Source organism: Eleutherodactylus coqui, chromosome 7 (assembly GCF_035609145.1).
Source record: "Eleutherodactylus coqui strain aEleCoq1 chromosome 7, aEleCoq1.hap1, whole genome shotgun sequence".
Classification (NCBI taxonomy): Eukaryota; Metazoa; Chordata; class Amphibia; order Anura; family Eleutherodactylidae; genus Eleutherodactylus; species Eleutherodactylus coqui.
The window spans coordinates 863666-888855 of NC_089843.1; the positions used below are offsets into that span (position 1 = coordinate 863666).

At 46.4% G+C, this 25190-nt stretch overlaps 2 protein-coding genes across 2 annotated transcripts in view; both read right to left on the reverse strand.

The window, feature by feature from the left end:
• LOC136572300 (gastrula zinc finger protein XlCGF17.1-like) overlaps window positions 1–25190 on the reverse strand; it is a 354860-nt gene that overhangs the window by 267177 nt on the left and 62493 nt on the right. The gene's annotated exons all lie outside the window — the stretch shown is intronic.
• Window positions 1683–25190, reverse strand: part of LOC136572294 (zinc finger protein 665-like) — a 343948-nt gene continuing 320440 nt past the window's right edge. Inside the window, exon 15 of the mRNA XM_066572750.1 lies at window positions 1683–5437. Within this exon, the coding sequence (XP_066428847.1) occupies window positions 3690–5437 (1748 nt within the window). The 3' untranslated portion in view covers window positions 1683–3689. The remainder of the gene's footprint in view (window positions 5438–25190) is intronic.

The window sequence follows — 25190 nt, forward strand, 5'->3', positions numbered from 1 at the left end:
GAAGTATGGAACTTAGGGCAGTCCTTTTCAAAGTGACCTATCTCAGCACAATTGCAGCAAAATCATGATTTGTAACCGACTGTTCTGTATATTGTGGGATTAGCACCTCCCCTAGGGGCCTCTCTCCTCTTCCCGGACTACCATAATGGTTGTATGTGGCTTCTTCATAATCTCCAACTCTCTCACAATGTTTGAGAGAAAGGCACTCCTTTTGCAGCTTGTATAAGCCCTGCGAGATCTGCCCAGGGGGCTTTCTGTCCTATAAAATGCTGATTTTTGCAGTAGAATCTTGTAGGGTCCTTCTTGGGGTCTTCAAAGTTACCAGCTAGAGGAATCTGATCATGGGGGGCATGGTCAATATCATTTGGACTTTGATACTTGGTCATTTGGAGCACAGATCTTCTGAAAAATTACTGGAGAATTTCCTCTTGGACCAGAATCCTTCCCTGAGGGGAATCCCTGAAATGCCAGCTTCTCTAAGGGCATATATTCATGACATCCTCCTGTATTTGGTCTGATCTCCAAGTGGGAACCTCCCTTGCTGATTTTCTAGATAGCTGCAAGAGCAGGCTGGGCAATACATGTAGGCATTCTGCGAAACCCATCACACTACCAGCACACTTCTGGCCGGACCCTCGTAGACTCAGAGACCAATATGGTTGAGCGGAACTTTTGGCCATAGCAGCATTTTCCCAAGAATATGTAGGAGGGTAAGAAGATAAATTAGGGCGACTGAGAGGAGGCCCTTTTACTGGCACTGCAGCAATACTGCTACTGGAAGGAATAGATGGTGTGGATATGGCTATAGGATTCACTGTGCTGATCAACTATTGATAAAGAGACGGACAGGTTACTGGATAGACTAGGTGGACTACCGAGTTGTGAGATGATAGAGAGCCCTTAGATGTTACGTAGGGATACTAATTTCCTATTAGTGTCCGTGGTGTCGATGCCATTAATTGTGCAGCTATAGCTGCTGTCACAGCATATTCTTCCCCCTATATCTCATTGTAATATACATACTTTCTTCCCTTTCCAATCTTTCTCTCAACATATTCTTTGTTTTCCAACATCCCACACACTTTTATTCATTGATGTATGTGCTTCTGCACCCAATTTCCTTCATCCATACTTTTTCTTCCTTTTAAAATGTTTCTATTGCTCTAGATGCTTTGGCATCTCTGCTCTTTTCATAATCTCATGTGTAATCTCTATTGCCCCTTCTCCACAATGCCTTCTGACTATATTCACCGCTATCTTTCCTCCTCTAGCCCTCCCCTGGGCTTTAAACTGGGCACCTTAAGGATTGAGGTCTGCAGGTTACCCAGTATCACTTAGCCTGGGCCTCCGGAACTTTACCCTTTCCACCGCTTTGGCTTCCACCTGGAATCTGAATTTCTACGGGTTCCAGAGGAAGAGATGATGAAGCGCTCTACCCCTGCCATAGATTGCAGTTTGTGGGGGCAAACCTGCACAGAGAGCTACTTCTCAGGCAGACACTAAGTCACTGGTGCCTCCTGCCATAATGCTAGGAATCCTACAGGACTGGCCCTATTTCACACCAGTTAGTCTTGTCAGGGAAATTTAATGGTTCCGTCTATATGCTGTGGGGCTCCAAATTAAAAGCTGGTTATGACGGCCGCCATGAGAAAGCAATTAACACAGAGACCAGGACTGTGTCTAAAAGCACTCTGAAGTTTATTCCAAAATCATCTTCCTTTATACCAAAAGCCAAGGCGAGCGGCATTATGCCAATATACACGTATAGCAGTTTGCTAAATATTTGCATGTTCATATACATTTATGGGAAACTGCCGTTAACCTTTGCACAGAGAAAGAAAAGAGGATATAAGATATAAAATATAGAAGAAAAGAGGATATAAGATATAAAATATAGAAGAAAAGAGGATATAAGATATAAAATATAGAAGAAAAGAGGATATAAGATATAAAATATAGAAGAAAAGAGGATATAAGATATAAAATATAGAAGAAAAGAGGATATAAGATATATATTTTTAGTCGAGCTGCTGAGATAACCGGCTGATTTTTATTCCCGTGAGAAGCATGTATTTCTGGTAAAGACAAAATATAAAGTGTGTATAAAGTTCATATAAGAAATGTTCATAGGAGACAAGATGAAGTAAACAGGCCCATAGCCTGCACAGTCTCTATGATGTGTGGCTCTCTGCTGAGCAATTAGTATCTAACTTCCCCTTTTTAAGGATGGTCCCTATTCACTTCAAACCTTTTCACAAAGCTGGGTTCTGTTCATATTCGATGCAATACTAGCTTCCACTCGGGTAATAAATTGTTGTCTGTGTGCTGTCCCTATGGATAGTAAAGTTCCTCAGCACACCTCTCAATACAACAGGTTCCACATGTGGGTGAGCCACACCAGTCACTGCATTCACTCTCAATCAGCCCTCATTGTGTCGGATGGGCACTTGTAGCTGCCTTTCTCATCTGGACATCAGCTTCACAATCCACAATTCTGCTTTATTTGAATACATATTACAAGAGAACAATATATAATCCGACAATCAAATCAACTATCACTGAAATAGAATCATAGCATTAATAGGAAAATATAACCTTTATCAGAGATCCAAAAAAGCAAAAAGCCACAATATAATCAAAAGCAACAACTAAAAACAAAAGCAATAGCAATACCGATTAGCCTACAATATCCCTGAAAAGGGCAGCCCCGTGTAGCACCCTGCTGTGGAGCCCTAACAGGCCCTTACTAGAAAAATGAAAACGAATACCACAATTTCTTGTTACCTTGGATACATTAAGGTGCTACAAATTTGAAGGCAAATATTCACCTCATACCCATGCAGATATTACAATGATATCAGCAAACTGAATCGACATATGATAAAATATAAGGCGGATTACAAACTAGCGTTGGGCCTCCGTTCAGGCCGTCCATCTCTGTTCCATTTTTGGAGCAGATAGAATTAAATGGAAATAAATTGTTCCTTTTTTACAACCATTGATTTCAAAAATGGAAAGCAAATTGAAAGCTGCAATTCTTAGTTGTTTGGTAGATGCTGCTCTGTTTAGTCATTCCTGAACCGGGGGCTCCCGCTAAAGCTGTCGCTGCAAAGTTAGGTTGGTCTTCCAAAGTGGAGATCCCAGCTAGTTGTCTGTGGGTTTCATATAAGCTTCTCCCTTATGAGGGGCAGGAAACGGTCGAACATGGAGTCACACAGGAAGTTCTCGAGCATGGTCTGCAAGCTGCTCCTTAGTTATAAGAATCTCTTATACATTGCTTATGGTTTGGTATATAACAATTAGATGTAACAGGTATATATGCCTTGTTGTAATTAGGATTTAGCAGACATATGATGTGGCCTATTGCTAAATATCGTGTGCTAGGCAATAAGTAGGTGAAGTAAATAAGAAGCCGATAAGAATACACTTTCCGGTCAAATCCGATCAAGCTCACAATTTTACTTACAATCTTATGAGAATGAATTAGATCTTAGATTTTAGAAGAGAATTGTTCTTTCCTAGACATTTCTTTTTAAATGTAGCTTTATACTTTTCATTTATGAATCCTACCCTAGGGCCGGCCATATTGGACACGGATCCTGTCGCTATTGTCTCTGTAGACAGTGAAGCAGGATGTACTTTTTTGCAGCTAGAATGAAGGGAAATCAATTGACAGAGCAAAGTCAGAGTCATGTTGATGAATACGCCTTCTCTCCTGTATGACCTCTCTCATGTTTAACAAGATTTGATTTATCCATAAAGCATTTTCCACATTCTGGACATGAATATGGATTCTCTCCTGTGTGATTTCTCTCATGTACAACAAGACTTGATTTATTTGTAAAATGTTTTCCACATTCTGGGCATAAATATGGCTTCTCTCCTGTGTGAATTCTATCATGTGTAACAAGATTTGATTTATTTATAAAAGATTTTGCACAAACTGAACATGAATATGGCTTCTCTCTTGTGTGAATTCTTTCATGTGTATTAAGATATGATTTATATGTAAAACATTTTCCACATAGTGAGCATGAATACGGTTTCTCTCCTTTGTGACTTCTTTTATGTCTAACAAGTTGTGATTTATTTATAAAACTTTTCCAACATTCTGAACATGAATAGGGCTTTTCTCCTGTATGAATTCTCTCATGTATAACGAGATGTGATTTAGTTGTAAAACATTTCTTACATTCTAAACATGAATACGGCTTCTCTCCTGTGTGTCTTCTCTCATGTTTAACAAGATGTGATTTAGTTGTAAAACATTTCCCACATTCTGAACATGAATATGGCTTCACTCCTTTGTGATTTCTCTGATGATCATTCAGTTTGTCTTTAGCAATAAAACATTTCCCACATTCTGAACATAAATATGGCTTCTGCCCTGTGTGAATTCTCTCATGTTTAACAAGATGTGACTTTTGTGTAAAACATATTCCACACTCTGAGCATATAAATGGCTTCTCTGCAGTATGAATTCTATGATGATCCTCTAGTTTGGCTTTGGTAATAAAACATTTTCCACATTCTGAACATGAATATGGCTTTTCACCTGTGTGAATTTTTTCATGTGCAAGAAGATGCGATTTAGCAGTAAAATATTTCCCGCATTCTGAACATGAATATGGCTTCTCTCCTGTGTGACTTCTCTCATGTTTAACAAGACTTGATTTCTCTGAAAAGCATTTCCCACATTGTGCACATGAATATGGCTTCTCTCCTGTGTGAGTTCTCTGATGTGTAACAAGATGTGATTTTGATGTAAAACATTTCCCACATTCTGAACATGAATATGGCTTCTCTCCTGTGTGAATTCTCTGATGATCTTCTAAATTGCTTTTAGTGATAAAACATTTTCCACATAATGAACATGAAAATGGCTTCTCTCCTGTGTGACTTCTCTCATGTGTAACAAGACTTGTTTTCCCTCTAAAGCATTTTCCACATTCTGAACATGAAAATGGCCTCTCTCCTGTGTGAGTTCTTAGATGATCCTCTAGTTTGCTTTTAGTAATAAAACATTTTCCACATTCTGTACATGTAAATGGTTTCTCTCCTGTGTGAATTCTCTCATGTGTATCAAGATTTGATTTTTGAGTAAAACATTTTCCACATTCTGAACATGAATAAGTTTTCCTGCCAGTGCGACTTCTTCGGTGTATAGAAAGACTTGAGATTTTTGTAAATTGTTTTCCACTTTCACCATGATGAAACCTTTTACCCCCATTCTGCCCCATGCATGTGTTAATCTGTGATTGGTCAGGAGAAAGTTTCCTAGGATTAGGGGAATTATATGATGGATCGGTACTGTAAAGTCCCGGATGTACATTAAGAGTAATGAGGTTTTCTCCTGACGAGTGCTGCACATCTTCATCTTCTACTTTATAATTTACTGATAACATGACGTTTCCCTCCAAGTTCTCACTGTGATTTTCTGTTAGGATTAAAAATGGATTTAAAAATTATTTTTTTTAATCCAAAAAGTAGAAAAATGTATGATATTCCTATTAGGCTGCAAACAGACATGGAGTTTGGGGTGCAGTCTTTTGAGCCAGAACCAGCAATGGATCCAGCAGAAAGGAGAAGTAGAAGTCCTCCTCTATTTTTCAATTTTTTTTAATACACTTCTGGCTTTAGCTCAAAAACTGTGACAAAAATTGCTCATGTGATTCCAGCATTATAAAGCCTTACAACATATCACTGATAATCTCCAGGATTCGGCTCTACACTGAGTGACTACTATTGTCATAACCTTGTCCGGTAATCAGGCCTGTCCTCTGACAGCACATTTAGCTTTTCTATACGAATTAAGCATCACTTTAATTGCTACTCCTGAAAGAAATACAGTTATATGCAGTGGATGGTTAGGTCACAGAAGCTGTACTCAGGTAATCAGTAGCCACTGCCAGTGGTCATATACAGCCAACATCCTGCTTCAATGACTGTGGGCAGAAAGAACTCCTACCCCAGCTATTAAATCTTCTAGATGCTGTGGTGAATACTTCTCAGCCAACATCTCATTATCATCACAATTTGGATTACACTGAGAGGAGACACCTATATATAGATAACACAGGAGCCACCATTCACAATAGTCACAGCTCACCTCCTCCCCTCCCTGCACACTGACCACAGAGCCTAATAATAGTCTGACACCTCCTGTTCTGTAGAAAAAACTTCTCAGCCATCATCCTATCATGAGAAGTAGCATTACACTGAGAGGTGATAACTATATGTAGATAAGACAGGATTTACCATTCACAATAGATGATCAGCTGTAACTATCTACTCCCTATCCCTTCACAGGTCACAGAGCATGCCTAGGCAAGTGTCCCATACAAGTCAGGGGGTCCCCTTCTGTCCACTGTGTGAATGGCCCAGGAGGCTGCTATAAAGTATATCCCTAAATGCTGTTAAATGTAGCTTAGAAATGATGACTGCCTCCGAAGTCATGTACAGAAAACCTTGAGGGAAATTATTGGGAAATTGCATTCATTTTCTGAAATAACCTTTTTATCAAATGGCCAGTACCCTCCCCAACAGTTTAGGAGGAGATCTATTCATTCTTCAGGAAAAAAACATCCCAGAACTCCTATTTAATACGGCTGGACTTCCAGCTCTACCAGGGCTGTTTTTGGCATCATTTTAAAAGGAAATATTCTTGGCTTTAAAATGACACCAAAAGCATGTACATGGCCATTTAAAGCAGAGTCAGGAATAGGAACTAGTGACAGAGGAGAGGTGGGGGGACAGGCTCACATCAGAGAAGACCTGTGATACTCCTGTATATTTGCCTGTCCCAGGGGAGAGGAAACATGATTTTTATTCATGTTATCTACCCACTATCAATCAGAAAGCATATCTGCTCTCTGATTGTTACATATGGGGTTTTCCCAGACAAGAAGCCAAATGTTGAGCACTTGCTCATCTAATCCCTCCTCTACACCATTTAGCCCCACATATGCTGCAGTCATTGCTGAACCTGGCATCTAAACATTTTTGTAGGAAAAAAATGTAATAACTTTTCCCTTTACACAGGGCTTTAGATATTGAAACAAAATACCCTAAACATAATTGGTATAGTCCCACCTTTAACAACCCACACTACGAAATAATACATTAGTTATTAGGCACAAAAAACTCCATTGAAAAAAATAAAATCTAAATAGCCGTTTTTCTATCATTTCACTTCCCTTAAACAGGAATGAAAATAAATTTCAAAAATCGTTTGTATATCAAAATGGTATCAATAAAATCTACAAGTTGTCCTATAAAAAACAGGCCTGATACAGCTCAGAAGACCGAAATAAAAATGCTCTGGTCCTGGATTGTAGCGCCACACACCAAAAAAAGTGGTAGACATAATATGCTATAGGGATAAGGGTAAATAGTCACTTAGCGCTTCATGTCAACCTGCCATTCTTCTGGTCTAGGAAAGCTGGGTTAAACTTCTCAATATTCCTATCGCCCTGCCTCACATCTGCAGAGGTCATTGAGGTACATTTGTCTGGGGAACCAGCAAGGAAGCCTTTTATTCTGATGGTAACAAAATTACCAGGTGAGAAGGGGATGTTAATTACCCCCTCCCTGCCAAACACCCTTGGCCCTGTGCACTCCAAGCAGGCACTGCAGCACCTCATCTCCATACTGTATTTATCACAGATTATGGGTCACCCGAGGGCCCCAACCCAAGAGCAGCTACCTCTTCAGAACTGCGAGGATAATGCTGACCTAGTGCAGTTACTCGCATCACTGAGTGACCCCTAGGATCACCTGTATGCTTAGATATTAAACATGGTGGTCATATCTTCCCTAATGGAGTGCCTTCTGGGAAAATATGGCCAAAATGCTAAATCAGCATATACTCAACCTGCCCACTGATGAGGTCAGATGAAGGTTGGTAAGGGGGTGGTTCTGCAGAGGCTTTAAAACCAAGAGGGTCCCCTCGCCAAATGGTCATAGCCTTCAGTTAATCAACGTGCAGCCTGTCCTTTACCTTTCTACACCGTCTCAACGCCCAGGACTATTGGAAACAGCATAGACTGGTATTTTGTATTATTTTATCATTATTTGTTTTATACTGTTTGTGTGGACTTGGAGCTCCTTACCCTTTTCTGTAAATCCTCTTTTCTATATTTTTATCTAAGCACTACTATTTTTTTAGAATAAATATTTGAAACTTTATTAGTCATCCTTAAATGCTTTAGGGGATCTATAACTCAGTGGGGAGATTGTGTGTGTAGTGGTTGACCTACCTGTCGGAAATGGTCAGTGGTGGCCGCAAGGTGTTTTGGGACATGCTAGGCCATGCAGGGTGTAATTTAGGCTCCATCTTGCACAAGAGATGGGCTGATCCCTCTGCACTGTGACAGCCCTTCAGATATTTGTAGACCGCTATTAAGTCTCCTCTCAGCCTTCTCTTCTGCAAGCTAAACATTTCCAGATCCTTTTACCGTTCCTCATAGGACAGTGGTGGTGAACCTATGGCACATGTGCCAGAGGCGGCACACAGAGCCCTCTCTGCTGGCACGCGTCGCCGTCGGCTGCTCACTGCGTTAGTCAATGCCAGCAGGGGCCGCAGCTCTCCTGCTAGTATTCAGTCAGCTGCACTGCTAGATGTGCTGATGCCGGCACACAGTGTGACGTCAGTGTGCAGCCGGGATCCTCTTCTCTTTTCCCCTGATGTCTCCTACTGGGGGTTCCACGAGAGCAGTGGAGAGGCATCTGGCAGCACACTGACATCACAGTGTGCACCTGGGATCAGCACCAGCAGCAGCTCCGGGCAAAGGAGCAGCAGTGCTTCCACAAGGAGGAGGGGGTAAGTATATGGGTCTCAGGGGGCACTATTACTACTGGGGCTGATATAGGAGATACTATTAGTAATAGTGTCCCCAATAATCGGCCCCACTAGTAATAGCATTACTACTGGGGCCACTGTGGGGTGTCACTATTACTACTGGGGGCTGTTACGATTGTGTGGGCAAAACTAAGAACAGGGCCCACACGATCGTACCCAAAAAGGGAAATGGATGGGATGGACGCAACCAGGTTGCACACGGTATTGACACGGGTTTCAGGCAACTGACCATGTTCTACACGGGTGATTGGCATGGCCCTACCTAAGCGGGGACATCGCCCCAATAAGAGGGCGGCCAAGCGGTCTTCAGAACTGGGCCCTAGCTGATCCTAGGAATCACGCCACAGAACAGGACGCATTCACATGCCAAATGACAGGGACTGAACAAAACACAGAGCCAGAATACACAGCATACAAAATGCAACTACTAGTAACAGATAGTAAGCTGAATGTAAATACCAGGTATTAGTTGACATTTTGTACAAAATGTGAAAGCTAGCAAGCCACTTCACAGCTCCTGGTTATACCGCTAGTCCCTACACTAACCAGGAGTGCAGCAGAACCGGATATCGTTCACACAGAACGCTGCGGCAGAACAGGGCACAGATAGCAGGTCACACAGCAAGCTAACACAGAACTGACAGGAAATAAACGTACAAACGGACATGAACCAGCAAGACACAGATCACACAGCAAGCTTGCATCAGGAACAGGACAGAGCACAGGGCACACAGCAAGCTGACAGAAAACTGCAGGGAAAAAAAGGTACAAACGGACATGAACCAGCAGGTCACAGATGACACAGCAAGCTGGCAACAGGACAGACAACCAGGGCACGGACTCTACCCACACAGACTCTACCCAGAGCTCACATGAACACAGATGAAACTCACAGCAAGTCTATGTGTCCTCATACCAGGGGGGATAGACAGTCAGCCACAGAGCTGACATAGGGGACTGTTTCAGGGATCAACCAACTGACGCACTGGAAGCAGAGAGACACAACAGACCTACTTGCAAACACAGATCAGCGTGGGAACAAGCTGAACATGACTGATAAGTTACAGGACACAGAAGTAACATGACTGCTCACCTTGGGACCCAGCCAGCGACTGACCAGGAGCTGGATTTATATGTGAGCACAGACCCAGGAAATTGGCTAGCAGGAAGTACCACACCCAGCCAGCTCAATTAACCCTCAACCACCTGTAGCCGTGCTGCCAGGAAGCTTAGAACTACAGATCCCAGCAGCACATGTAACAGGGGCCATATGGGATGTCACTATTACTACTGGGGTCTGCTGTGGGATGTCACTATTACTACTGGGGGCCACTGTGGGATGTCAGTATTGTTACTGGGGCCACTAAGGGATGTTACTATTACTGCTGGGGTCGCTGTGGGATGTCACTATTACTACTGGGGGCCGCTGTGGGATGTCACTATTACTACTGGGGCCTACTGTGCGATGTCACTATTACTACTGGGGGCTACTGTGGTACTGTGGGATGTCACTATTACTACTGGGGGCTACTGTGGGATGTCACTATTACTACTGGGGGCTACTGTGGGATGTCAGTATTGTTACTGGGGCCACTGTGGGATGTCACTATTACTACTGGGGGCCGCTGTGGGATGTCACTATTACTACTGGGGGCCACTGTGGGAGGTCACTATTATACTGGGGGCTGCTGTGGGATGTCACTATTACTACTGGGGGCCGCTGTGGGATGTCACTGTTACTACTGGGGGCCGCTGTGGGATGTCACTGTTACTACTGGGGGCCGCTGTGGGATGTCACGGTTACTACTGGGGACCGCTGTGGGATGTCACTATTACTGCTGGGGGCCGCTGTGGGATGTCACTATTATACTGGGGGCCGCTGTGGGATGTCACTATTATACTGGGGGCCGCTGTGGGATGTCACTATTACTACTGGGGGCCGCTGTGGGATGTCACTATTACTACTGGGGGCCGCTGTGGGATGTCACTTTTACTACTGGGGGCCGCTGTGGGATGTCACTATTACTACTGGGGGCCACTGTGGGATGTCACTATTACTACTGGGGGCCACTGTGGGATGTCACTATTACTACTGGGGGCCACTGTGGGATGTCACTATTACTACTGGGGGCCACTGTGGGATGTCACTATTACTACTGGGGGCCGCTGTGGGATGTCACTATTACTACTGGGGGCCGCTGTGGAATGTCACTATTACTACTGGGGGCCGCTGTGGGATGTCACTATTATACTGGGGGCCGCTGTGGGATGTCACTATTATACTGGGGGCCGCTGTGGGATGTCACTATTATACTGGGGGCCGCTGTGGAATGTCACAATTACTGCTCTGGACCGCTGTGGGATGTCACTATTACTACTGGGGACCGCTGTGGGATGTCACTATTACTACTGGGGGCCGCTATGGGATGTCACTATTACTACTGGGGGCCACTGTGGGATGTCACTATTACTACTGGGGGCCGCTGTGGAATGTCACTATTACTACTGGGGCCGCTGTGGGATGTCACTATTACTACTGGGGGCCGCTATGGGATGTCACTATTACTACTGGGGGCCACTGTGGGATGTCACTATTACTACTGGGGGCCGCTGTGGGATGTCACTATTACTACTGGGGGCCGCTGTGGCATGTCACTATTATACTGGGGGCCGCTGTGGGATGTCACTATTATACTGGGGGCCGCTGTGGGATGTCACTATTATACTGGGGGCCGCTGTGGGATGTCACTATTATACTGGGGGCCGCTGTGGGATGTCACTATTATACTGGGGGCCGCTGTGGGATGTCACTATTATACTGGGGGCCGCTGTGGGATGTCACTATTATACTTGGGGGCCGCTGTGGGATGTCACTATTATACTGAGGGCCGCTGTAGGATGTCACTATTACTACTGGGGGCCACTGTGGGATGTCACTATTATACTGGGGGCTGCTGTGGGATGTCACTATTATACTGGAGGCCGCTGTGGGATGTCACTATTACTACTGGGGGCCGCTGTGGGATGTCACTATTATACTGGGGGCCGCTGTGGGATGTCACTATTATACTGGGGGCCGCTGTGGGATGTCACTATTATACTGGGGGCCGCTGTGGGATGTCACTATTATACTGGGGGCCGCTGTGGGATGTCACTATTATACTGGGGGCCGCTGTGGAATGTCACAATTACTGCTCTGGACCGCTGTGGGATGTCACTATTACTACTGGGGACCGCTGTGGGATGTCACTATTACTACTGGGGGCCGCTATGGGATGTCACTATTACTACTGGGGGCCACTGTGGGATGTCACTATTACTACTGGGGGCCGCTGTGGAATGTCACTATTACTACTGGGGCCGCTGTGGGATGTCACTATTACTACTGGGGGCCGCTATGGGATGTCACTATTACTACTGGGGGCCACTGTGGGATCTCACTATTACTACTGGGGGCCACTGTGGGATGTCACTATTACTACTGGGGGCCGCTGTGGCATGTCACTATTATACTGGGGGCCGCTGTGGGATGTCACTATTATACTGGGGGCCGCTGTGGGATGTCACTATTATACTGGGGGCCGCTGTGGGATGTCACTATTATACTGGGGGCCGCTGTGGGATGTCACTATTATACTGGGGGCCGCTGTGGGATGTCACTATTATACTTGGGGGCCGCTGTGGGATGTCACTATTATACTGAGGGCCGCTGTGGGATGTCACTATTATACTGAGGGCCGCTGAGGGATGTTACTATTACTGCTGGGGCCGCTGTAGGATGTCACTATTATACTGGGGCCGCTGTGGGATGTCACTATTATACTGGGGGCCGCTGTGGGATGTCACTATTATACTGGGGGCTGCTGTGGGATGTCACTATTATACTGGAGGCCGCTGTGGGATGTCACTATTACTACTGGGGGCCGCTGTGGGATGTCACTATTACTACTGGGGGCCGCTGTGGGTGTCACTATTATACTGGGGGCCGCTGTGGGTGTCACTATTATACTGGGGCCGCTGTGGGATGTCACTATTATACTGGGGGCCACTGTGGGATGTCACTATTATACTGGGGGCCGCTGTGGGATGTCACTATTATACTGGGGGCTGCTGTGGGATGTCACTATTATACTGGGGGCCGCTGTGGGATGTCACTATTATACTGGGGGCCGCTGTGGGATGTCACTATTATACTGGGGGCCGCTGTGGGGTGTCACTATTATACTGGGGGCCGCTGTGGGATGTCACTATTATACTGGGGGCCGCTGTGGGATGTCACTATTATACTGGGGGCTGCTGTGGGATGTCACTATTATACTGGGGGCCGCTGTGGGATGTCACTATTATACTGGGGGCCGCTGTGGGATGTCACTATTATACTGGGGGCTGCTGTGGGATGTCACTATTATACTGGGGGCCGCTGTGGGATGTCACTATTATACTGGGGGCCGCTGTGGGGTGTCACTATTATACTGGGGGCCACTGTGGGATGTCACTATTACTACTGGGGGCTATTAGACTGCAGATCCTTTTTCAGAAAATAAAAACTGAGAATTTTTTTCTCAATGCATACAAGTGTTCCTGCTGATGATGCTCAGTCCAACCCCCGTGACTGGTTTACGTTGGTTGGGGTTGGACTGCGCAACACCAGTCAGTTTCAGCCATATGGGGCAGTAGACACTTATTCTTAGTTAGATAGGATCTTTTGAGATTGCAGGCCCAGAATGACAAGAATTATTTCTTACCGATAATTCCTTTTCCATGAGTCCATCATGACGGCACACATAGAGGCTGCTCCGCCTGTGATCCTTTAAAAGGCCACCTCTCACCGCTTGACTCCAGTGACTTCCAAATCATCACAACGGATACGAGGTCCAACAGTTTTTTTATTAGCACTGAAAGACCTCAATCGTATCGAACAAGGGTGGGAAAGCATGTGCTGTCATGATGGACCCATGGAAAAGGAATTAACGGTAAGAATAATTCTTGTCTTTCCATCACGTCCATCCTGACAGCACACATGAAGGTATACCAAATTATCAGATCTTTAGGGGTGGACCACTGCCTGGAGCACTTTCCGCCCAAACGCCAGTTCTGTATTTGAGTGGAGATCTAATCTATAATGTCTTGCAAATGTATTTATACTAGACCAGGTTGCTGCTTTGCAAATCTGATCTATCGAGGCCCCCCTGCGTTGCGCCCAGGAGGTGACGAGAGCCCTGGTGGAGTGGGCCCTCATCCCCTCCGGAGCCACCAGACCTCTGGTCTTGTAGGTCTCCTGGATCGCTAATTTGATCCATCAAGCTATGGTATCTTTTGAGGCTGATCTGCCCTTATTGGTGCCTTGAAATTGTAGAATTTTTTTTTCTGAGTTCTGAAAGGTTTGAGTAATTTGTAGGTAAGTCTTTACCGCTCTACGGACATCTAGACTACATAGACGCTCTTCTTTAGTGTTACTGAAATTTTGACAAAAGGAGGGCAGTATTATTTCTTGGTTTATATGAAAGCAGATACAGCTATAATAGAAAAAACCTCCTGCGCTCTTTCTTCGGGGTCTTGCGGTCCAGTAAGGGAAACTATCAAGTCTCCGCGGTATATAATAAATTGTATTTAATTGTACAATGTGTACATAAAAGACATATATATAAAAATCTCTTGCAACGCGTTTCGGCACTAATATCAGCGCCTTTTTCAAGCATGACAACATGTAACAACCATCACTATTTATAAGGTTACTCACATTTCATGATGACGGAGTCCGGAGCCTGCATCGTGGGACGCCGCTCTCTCCCTCGCTGACGTGTTGATCAGGCGTCGGGGAATTAGATATGACGGTTCAAGGTTAATGAAGTTACGCCATTTACGTAGCTACGTATAAACCTACGCAGTTTACGTGGCTATCTGCGTACGTGCTAAAACTCCGGACTCCGGTTCATGAAGATGAATAAAAACTACGCTAAATAGCAATATACCTACATTAGAACAATTCTAGTTCGGTGTAGTAAATCAATCAATAGTCAACCTCCATTTTATCCAGACAGATTTCATAAAATTTCAAAAGGATTAAAAGATATAATAAATATAATAACTAATCTGTATCCATATTTTACTGCAGATAACACGGATATAGCATGATTTCTATTCCTGTTACTATTTATATGGAAGGAGGTTTTATCAAATAAATATACTTCTAAAAGATAAATCTATGCAGGTCAGACTACTATCACAATATACATCATCTCTTATCTGCCAGATGATAATCTACACCAAGCATTGTCTCCATATATTTATGTTCTAGTGCAAGGTAATGTTGTTCCTCAGATTGTTTCTAGCACCTCATTTAACCCGACCGGCACCAACGAATCCATTCTGTAAATCCAGAACATTTCTCTGGCTTTGAGTTGTGCAAAGGAATGATTGCGGATATGTTCCAGTGGTGTGATGCGCAAATCCTTGGGGGTTTTTGATGTTCTATTGCAAAATGCCGTGAAACGCTGTGTTTCATATAACCCATAGATATATTAAATCTGTGCTGATTTAATCGGGAACTTAGAGTGTTAGTGGTGCGACCGATGTACTGCAACCTACATGGACTCTATTAGGTAGATTATAAAACGGGAACAACAATTCAGGAATTGGTTTCTTTTTATATTCTTTTTTTCTCTCTTGCAATAAACCTCTTTCCTTCCTTGTCCAATACTGTCGCAACACTTGCAGCGCTTTCTTCCGCATTTATATTCTCCAACCGTTTTAGGTGTATTATATCTTTCTTTTTGAAATTTCTTTACCGGATTTGAGGGAGCTAATGCATTTTGTAAAGTTTTATTTCTCCGATTGACAATTTTTGGTTTATTATAAATTTCTCTATGGAGTATAGGGTCTCTCATTAAGATTTCCCAATTTTTTTTCATGATTTTTTCAATAAGACTGTGTTGTGAGTTGTACTTTGTAACAAATGAAACGTTTTTTTGGGTATCGAATTTGTCTTTTTTCTTCTGGGTTTTTTCTGTGTGATTAAAATCCATGCTGGCTGTATTGTATGCGGCTTCAATCAATTCCGGAGGAGAACCTTTGTTTTTAAATCGCTCCTTTGAAGCCGCATACAATAAAGCCAGCATGGATTTTAATCACACAGAAAAAACCCAGAAGAAAAAAGACAAATTCGATAGAAAGCGCTGCAAGTGTTGACAGTATTGGACAAGGAAGGAAAGAGGTTTATTGCAAGAGAGAAAAAAAGAATATAAAAAGAAACCAATTCCTGAATTGTTGTTCCCGCTTTATAATCTACCTAATAGAGTCCATGTAGGTTGCAGTACATCGGTCGCACCACTAACACTCTAAGTTCCCGATTAAATCAGCACAGATTTAATATATCTATGGGTTATATGATACACAGCGTTTCACGGCATTTTGCAATAGAGCATCAAAAAAACCCCCAAGGATTTGCGCATCACACCACTAGAACATTTCCGCAATCATTCCTTTGCACAACTCAAAGCCAGAGAGATGTTCTGGATTTACAGAATGGATTCGTTGGTGCCGGTCGGGTTAAATGAGGTGCTGGAAACAATCTGAGGAACAACATTACCTTGCACTAGAACATAAATATATGGAGACAATGCTTGGTTTAGATTATCATTAGAGATGAGCGAGCACCAAAATGCTCGGGTGCTCGTTACTCGGGACGAAAATTTCGCGATGCTCGAGGGTTCGTTTCGAATAACGAACCCCATTGAAGTCAATGGGCGACCCGAGCATTTTTGTATTTCGCCGATGCTCGCTAAGGTTTTCATGTGTGAAAATCTGGGCAATTCAAGAAAGTGATGGGAACGACACAGCAACGGATAGGGCAGGCGAGGGGCTACATGTTGGGCTGCATCTCAAGTTCCCAGGTCCCACTATTAAGCCACAATACCGGCAAGAGTGGGCCGCCCCCTCCCAACAACTTTTACTTCTGAAAAGCCCTCATTAGCATGGCATACCTTAGCTAAGCACCACACTACCTCCAACAAAGCACAATCACTGTCTGCATGACACTCCGCTGCCACTTCTCCTGGGTAACATGCTGCCCAACCCCCCCGCACGACCCAGTGTCCACAGCGCACACCAAAGTGTCCCTGCACAGCCTTCAGCTGCCCTCATGCCACACCACACTCATGTCTATTTATAAGTGCGTCTGCCATGAGGAGGAACCGCAGGCACACACTGCAGAGGGTTGGCACGGCTAGGCAGCGACCCTCTTTAAAAGGGGCGGGGCGATAGCCCACAATGCTGTACAGAAGCAATGAGAAATCCAATCCTGTGCCACCGCCATCAGGAGCTGCACACGTGGACATAGCAATGGGGAACCTATGTGCCACACACTATTCATTCTGTCAAGGTGTCTGCATGCCCCAGTCAGACCGCGGTTTTTTATAAATAGTCACAGGCAGGTACAACTCCGCAATGGGAATTCCGTGTGCACCCACAGCATGGGTGGCTCCCTGGAACCCACCGGCTGTACATAAATATATCCCATTGCAGTGCCCTGGACAGCAGAGCTAACGTTAGATTAAATGCAGGTGGGCTTCGGCCCACACTGCATGCCCCAACCTGACCGGGGTTTTTAATTCATAGACACAGGCAGGTACAACTCCCTATTGTGAAGTCCCTGTGGACCGACAGCATGGGTGGGTGCCAGGAAGCCACCGGCGGCACATAAATATATCCCATTGCATTGCCCATCACAGCTGAGGTAATGTCACATGCTTAATGCAGGTGGGCTTCGCCCCACATTGCATGCCCCAGTCAGACTGGGGTTCTTTAGAAGTGGACACATGCAGTTACAACTCCGTGTGGACCGACAGCATGGGTGGGTGCCAGGAAGCCACTGGCGGTACATAAATATATCCCATTGCAGTGCCCATCACAGCTGAGGTAGTATTGTCATGTTTAATGCAGGTGGGCTTCGGCCCACACTGCATGCCCCAGTCAGACTGGGGTTCTTTAGAAGTGGACACATGCAGTTACAACTCCGTGTGGACCCACAGCATGGGTGGCTCCCTGGAACCCACTGGCGGTACATAAATATATCCCATTGCAGTGCCCAGCACAGCTGATGTAACGTCAGCTGTAATGCAGGTGGGCAAAAAATTAATTGGATTACACTGTAGGCGAGGGCCCCCAAAAATTGGTGTACCAACAGTACTAATGTACGTCAGAAAAATTGCCCATGCCCAACCAAGAGGGCAGGTGAAACCCATTAATCGCTTTGGTTAATGTGGCTTAATTGGTAACTAGGCCTGGAGGCAGCCCAGTTAAAATAAAAATTGGTTCAGGTGCAAGTTTCAACGCTTTAATGAGCATTGAAACGTATAAACATTGTTTACAAAATTATATGACTGAGCCTTGTGGGCCTAAGAAAAATTGCCCGTTCGGCGTGATTACGTGAGGTTTCAGGAGGAGGAGCAGGAGGAGGAGGATGAATATAATACACAGATTGATGAAGCAGAAATGTCCCCGTTTTGGATGGTGAGAGAGAACGATGCTTCCATCCGCGGGTGCAGCCTACGTATTGTTTAGGTATCGCTGCTGTCCGCTGGTGGAGAACAGAAGTCTGGGGAAATCCAGGCTTTGTTCATCTTTATGAGTGTAAGGCTGTCGGCACTGTCGGTTGACAGGCGGGTACGCTTATCTGTGATGATTCCCCCAGCCGCACTAAACACCCTCTCCGACAAGACGCTAGCCGCAGGACAAGCAAGCACCTCCAGGGCATACAGCGCGAGTTCAGGCCACGTGTCCAGCTTCGACACCCAGTAGTTGTAGGAGGCAGAGGCGTCACGGAGGACGGTCGTGCGATCGGCTACGTACTCCCTCACCATCCTTTTACAGTGCTCCCGCCGACTCAGCCTTGACTGGGGAGCGGTGACACAGTCTTGCTGGGGAGCCATAAAGCTGGCAAAGGCCTTAGAGAGTGTTCCCCTGCCTGTGCTGTACATGCTGCCTGATCTCCGCGCCTCCCCTGCTACCTGGCCCTCGGAACTGCACCTTCTGCCACTAGCGCTGTCGGATGGGAATTTTACCATCAGTTTGTCCACCAGGGTCCTGTGGTATAGCATCACTCTCGAACCCCTTTCCTCTTCATGTATGAGAGTGGAAAGGTTCTCCTTATACCGTGGGTCAAGCAGTGTGTACACCCAGTAATCCGTAGTGGCCAGAATGCGTGTAACGCGAGGGTCACGAGAAAGGCATCCTAACATGAAGTCCGCCATGTGTGCCAGGGTACCTGTACGCAACACATGGCTGTCCTCACTAGGAAGATCACTTTCAGGATCCTCCTCCTCCTCAGGTCATACACGCTGAAAGGATGACAGGCAAGCAGCATCTGTCCCCTCAGCAGTGGGCCAAGCTGTCTCTTCCCCCTCCTCCTCATCCTCCTCATGCTCCTCCTCCTCAACGCGCTGAGATATAGACAGGAGGGTGCTCTGACTATCCAGCGACATACTGTCTTCCCCCGGCTCTGTTTCCGAGCGCAAAGCGGCTGCCTTTATGCTTTGCAGGGAACTTCTCAAGAGGCATAGCAGAGGAATGGTGACGCTAATGATTGCAGCATCGCCGCTCACCATTTGGGTAGACTCCTCAAAGTTTCCAAGGACCTGGCAGATGTCTGCCAACCAGGCCCACTCTTCTGTAAAGAGTTGAGGAGGCTGACTCCCACTGCGCCGCCCATGTTGGAGTTGGTATTCCACTATAGCTCTACGCTGCTCATAGAGCCTGGCCAACATGTGGAGCGTAGAGTTCCACCGTGTGGGCACGTCGCACAGCAGTCGGTGCACTGGCAGATTAAACCGATGTTGCAGGGTGCGCAGGGTGGCAGCGTCTGTGTGGGACTTGCGGAAATGTGCGCAGAGCCGGCGCACCTTTCCGAGCAGGTCTGACAAGCGTGGGTAGCTTTTCAGAAACCGCTGAACCACCAAATTAAAGACGTGGGCCAGGCATGGCACGTGCGTGAGGCTGCCGAGCTGCAGAGCCGCCACCAGGTTACGACCGTTGTCACACACGACCATGCCCGGTTGGAGGCTCAGCGGTGCAAGCCAGCGGTCGGTCTGCTCCGTCAGACCCTGCAGCAGTTCGTGGGCCGTGTGTCTCTTATCTCCTAAGCTGAGTAGTTTCAGCACGGCCTGCTGACGCTTGCCCACCGCTGTGCTGCCACGCCGCGCGACACCGACTGCTGGCGACATGCTGCTGCTAACACATCTTGATTGCGAGACAGAGGTTGCGTTGGAGGAGGAGGAGGAGGAGGGTGCTTTAGTGGAGGAAGCATACACCGCCGCAGATACCAGCACCGAGCTGGGGCCCGCAATTCTGGGGGTGGGTAGGACGTGAGCGGTCCCAGGCTCTAACTCTGTCCCAGCCTCCACTAAATTCACCCAATGTGCCATCAGGGAGATATAGTGGCCCTGCCCGCCTGTGCTTGTCCACGTGTCCGTTGTTAAGTGGACCTTGGCAGTAACCGCGTTTGTGAGGGCGCGTACAATGTTGCGGGAGACGTGGTCGTGCAGGGCTGGGACAGCACATCGGGAAAAGTAGTGGCGTCTGGGAACTGAGTAGCGCGGGGCCGCCGTCGCCATCATACCTTTGAAAGCCTCTGTTTCCACAAGCCTATACGGCAGCATCTCCAGGCTGATAAATTTGGCTATGTGCACGTTTAACGCTTGAGCGTGCGGGTGCGTGGCGGCGTACTTGCGCTTGCACTCCAACACTTGCGCTAGCGACGGCTGGACGGTGCGCTGACAGACATTGGTGGATGGGGCCGAGGACAGCGGAGGTGAGGGTGTGGGTGCAGGCCAGGAGACGGTAGTGCCTGTGTCCTGAGAGGGGGGTTGGATCTCAGTGGCAGGTTGGGGCACAGGGGGAGAGGCAGCGATGCAAACCGGAGGCGGTGAACGGCTTTCGTCCCACCTTGTGGGGTGCTTGGCCATCATATGCCTGTGCATGCTGGTGGTGGTGGCTTCCCGGCTGATCTTGGCGCGACACAGGTTGCACACCACTGTTCATTGGTCGTCTGCACTCAGTGAAAAACTGCCAGACCTTTGAGCACCTCGGCCTCTGCAGGGTGGCATGGCGCGAGGGGGCGCTTTGGGAAACAGTTGGTGGATTATTCGGTCTGGCCCTGCCTCTACCCACCGCACTGCCTCTTGCAACCTGCCCTGCTGCTGCCCTTGCCTCCCCCTCTGAAGACCTGTCCTCAGTAGGCATAGCAAACCAGGTGGGGTCAGTCACCTCATCGTCCTGCTGCTCTTCCTCCGAATCCTCTGTGCGCTCCTCCCTCGGACTTACTGAAATTACTACTACCTCACTGATAGACAACTGTGTCTCATCGTCATCGTCCTCCTCACCCACTTAAAGCTCTTGAGACAGATGCCGGAAGTCCCCAGCCTCATCCCCCGGAACCCCGGGAACTTTCCAAAGGTTGGGCATCGGTCACGACAAACTCCTCCAGTGGGAGAGGATTCGGAACCATTGCTGCCTATTCTGAGCAGGGGCCCGAGAACAGTTCCTGGGAGTCTGCCTGCTCCTCAGAATGTGTCATTGTAATGGAGTGAGGAGGCTGGGAGGAAGGAGGAGCAGCAGCCAGAAGATTCAGAGTTGCAGCAGTGGACGGCGCAGAACTGTGGGTGGTCGATAGATTGCTGGATGCACTTTGTGCCATCCACGACAGGACCTGCTCACACTGCTCATTTTCTAATAAAGGTCTACCGCGTGGACCCATTAATTGTGAGATGAATGTGGGGGTGCCAGAAACGTGCCTCTCTCCTAATCCCGCAGCAGTCGGCTGTGATACACCTGGATCAGGAGCTCGGCCTGTGCCCACACCCTGACTTGGGCCTCCGCGTCCTCGCCCACGTCAACGTCCTCTAGGCCTACCCCTACCCCTCAGCATGGTGTATTACCAGTTGTGCAGAAACAGAACGCTGTAATTAAATGTGCCGCTTATTGGCCTGTGGTTGGAGGCTGACTTCGCTTACGGAACGCACAGCAGAGCCAGGAAAGAATTTTGCGCAAGCCTGCTGTAACACTTAGCTGGCTGCGTATGAATTAGGACAACTACCCCCAGCAGAGACCCAGTACACTGAGGACGGTCACAGGCAGCCCAAATAGATTTTTTTTCCCAAATGTTTTTGGAAAAGCCCACTGCCTATATAGACTGTATATGTCTTCTGTCCCTGCCTCACCACTACTGGCCCTGGAGTATGTATAATTACTGCAGGACGCAATGCTCTGCACGGCCGATATACAAAAAAAAAAAAAAAAAGTGCAACACTGCAAAAAGCAGCCTCCACAGTACTGCACACGGTCAGATGTGGCCCTAAGAAGGACCGTTGGGGTTCTTGAAGCCTAATATTACACCTAACACTCTCCCTATAGCAGCTCCACCATCAGCAGCACTTTCCCTGATCTCTGTCAGAACGCATCTGAGGCAAGCCGCGGGAGGGGCCGATTTATATACTCGGGTGACACCTGATCTCGCCAGCCACTCACTGCAGGGGGGTGGTATAGGGCTTGAACGTCGCAGGGGGAAGTTGTAATGCCTTCCCTGTCTTTCTATTGGCCAGAAAAGCGCGCTAACGTCTCAGAGATGAAAGTGAAAGTAACCCGAACATCGCGTGGTGCTCGCCTCTAGTAACGAGCATCTCGAACACGCTAATACTCGGACGAGCATCAAGCTCGGACGAGTACGTTCGCTCTCTCTAATTATCATCTGGCAGATAAGAATAGAGATGATGTATATTGTGATAGTAGTCTGACCTGCATAGATTTATCTTTTAGAAGTATATTTATTTGATAAAACCTCCTTCCATATAAATAGTAACAGGAATAGAAATCATGCTATATCCGTGTTATCTGCAGTAAAATATGGATACAGATTAGTTATTATATTTATTATATCTTTTAATCCTTTTGAAATTTTATGAAATCTGTCTGGATAAAATGGAGGTTGACTATTGATTGATTTACTACACCGAACTAGAATTGTTCTAATGTAGGTATATTGCTATTTAGCGTAGTTTTTACTCATCTTCATGAACCGGAGTCCGGAGTTTTAGCACGTACGGAGATAGCCACGTAAACTGCGTAGGTTTATACGTAGCTACGTAAATGGCGTAACTTCATTAACCTTGAACCGTCATATCTAATTCCCCGACGCCTGATCAACACGTCAGCGAGGGAGAGAGCGGCGTCCCACGATGCAGGCTCCGGACTCCGTCATCATGAAATGTGAGGAACCTTATAAATAGTGATGGTTGTTACATGTTGTCATGCTTGAAAAAGGCGCTGATATTAGTGCCGAAACGCGTTGCAAGAGATTTTTATATATATGTCTTTTATGTACACATTGTGCAATTAAATACAATTTATTATATACCGCGGAGACTTGATAGTTTCCCTTACTGGACCGCAAGACCCCGAAGAAAGAGCGCAGGAGGTTTTTTCTATTATAGCTGTATCTGCTTTCTTCCCCATTTGTGTGGTGCAATACCCACTGGGGTTCTCCTTACTGCTGCACCTCCTCGTTTGAGGATTTTTTGGGATCTTGCAGAAAAGAACATCTTTCGTTCTACAGGTGATCGGGGATCATCGGTGCAAGCGGGTCTTTCTCCCTGAGGTGGAGATGCCGCTTTGCACCAGGTGAGTAAAAATCCCCTTATTCTTGATTTTGGATTCCTTTGTGGTGGCGCGGATCTACGCTTTGTGATTGGTTTATATGAAAGGGAGACATGACTTTTGGTAAGAAGTCTGGGCTGTTTTTGAATATTACACGATCCTCTAGGACCCTTAAGTAGTGTTCTCTACTTGATAAGGCTTGTAACTCGCCGATTCTCCTAGCCGATGTGATAGCGATCAAAAGGGCGACTTTCATGGATAAATTTCTAACCGAAATTTGGTTAATGGGTTCAAATGGGGGATCGCAAAGGCCTTCCAGAACTACATTAAGGTCCCATGATGGTGACAGTCTCCTCACAAAGGGTTTTGACCTATCTGCTCCTTTCAAGAACCTTTTTATCCATCTATTTTCCATGAGTCTAATATCAAACAGGGCACTAAGAGCCGCCATCTGTACCCGCAGTGTTCTGGGGCTGAGGCCTTTATCTAGTCCTGCCTGTAAAAAAATCTAAGATTTTAATAAAATCTGGGCAATCTATATCAGAACTCTCTGGCTTATACCAGGTACAAAATATTTCCCATATTCTATAGTAGATTTTTGAGGTAACTAACTTCAGACTTTTGAACAAAGTATCAATCACCTTGTTGGAAAGCCCCCGTCTCCTTAACCTCTGCCTTTCAGCAGCCAGGCCGTTTTAGCCAGTGGTTTTTCTGAAATAATACTGGGGCCTGGGATAGAAGGTCCTCTCTGAGGGGTAGCGCTATAGGGGATTGTATTGCCAACCAGTTTAACATTGGATACCATGATCTTTTTGGCCATGCCGGGCCGATGAATATGACGGTAATCCGACTGTGCAGGATTTTTTGTAGACATCTGGCTATCAACGGTAAGGGAGGGAACGCATAGGCCAGGGACATTTCCCATTCCTGGGACAGTGTGTCTAGTGCTAGTGGCTGGTCCACAGGGTCTATGGAGAAGAAGTCCCGGCATTTTGCATTTTTCCTTGATGCGAATAGGTCCACTTGTGGTAGACCCCACTGGTCCGTAAGATGTCGGAATACTTCTAGGTTGAGGGAATAGTTTCCCGGATCCAATCTTTCTCTGCTCAAAAAGTCCCCCACCTGATTTTGAGTCCCTTTTAGATGAACTGCCGAGAGGGATGCAGTGTTGACCTCTGCCCACGTTAGGATTTTGTTTGCCATATGCTGTATGTCGGGTGCCTTCCCGGTGACGGAGAAGGGAAACCGTAGTCATATTATCTGACAATATTTTTACGTGTTTGCCTCATAATATGTTTTCCGATCTAATCAGGGCCTCCCAGACTGCTCTTAGTTCCCTGAAGTTTGAGGAGTGGGCACTAGTGAACCTAGACCAGGATCCCTGCAAGGCTTCACCTGCCACTTGGGCTCCCCATCCTGTACGGCTGGCGTCTGTATTTACTGTGACGCACGGAGATAGTGACCACTGGACTCCTTTTCTCAGATTTGACGGTACGAGCCACCAATCTAGGGACTTTTTTACCCATTGTGGTAACTTAAATTTCTCCTCCAGGGAATCCTGGGAACGATCCCAGGTTGCCAACAGTTTTTGCTGCAAGGGCCTGGAGTGAAATTGAGACCATGGTACTGCTGGAAGGCAGTACGTCATTAGGCCTAGGATGTGCATTGTTTCCCTTACTGACAC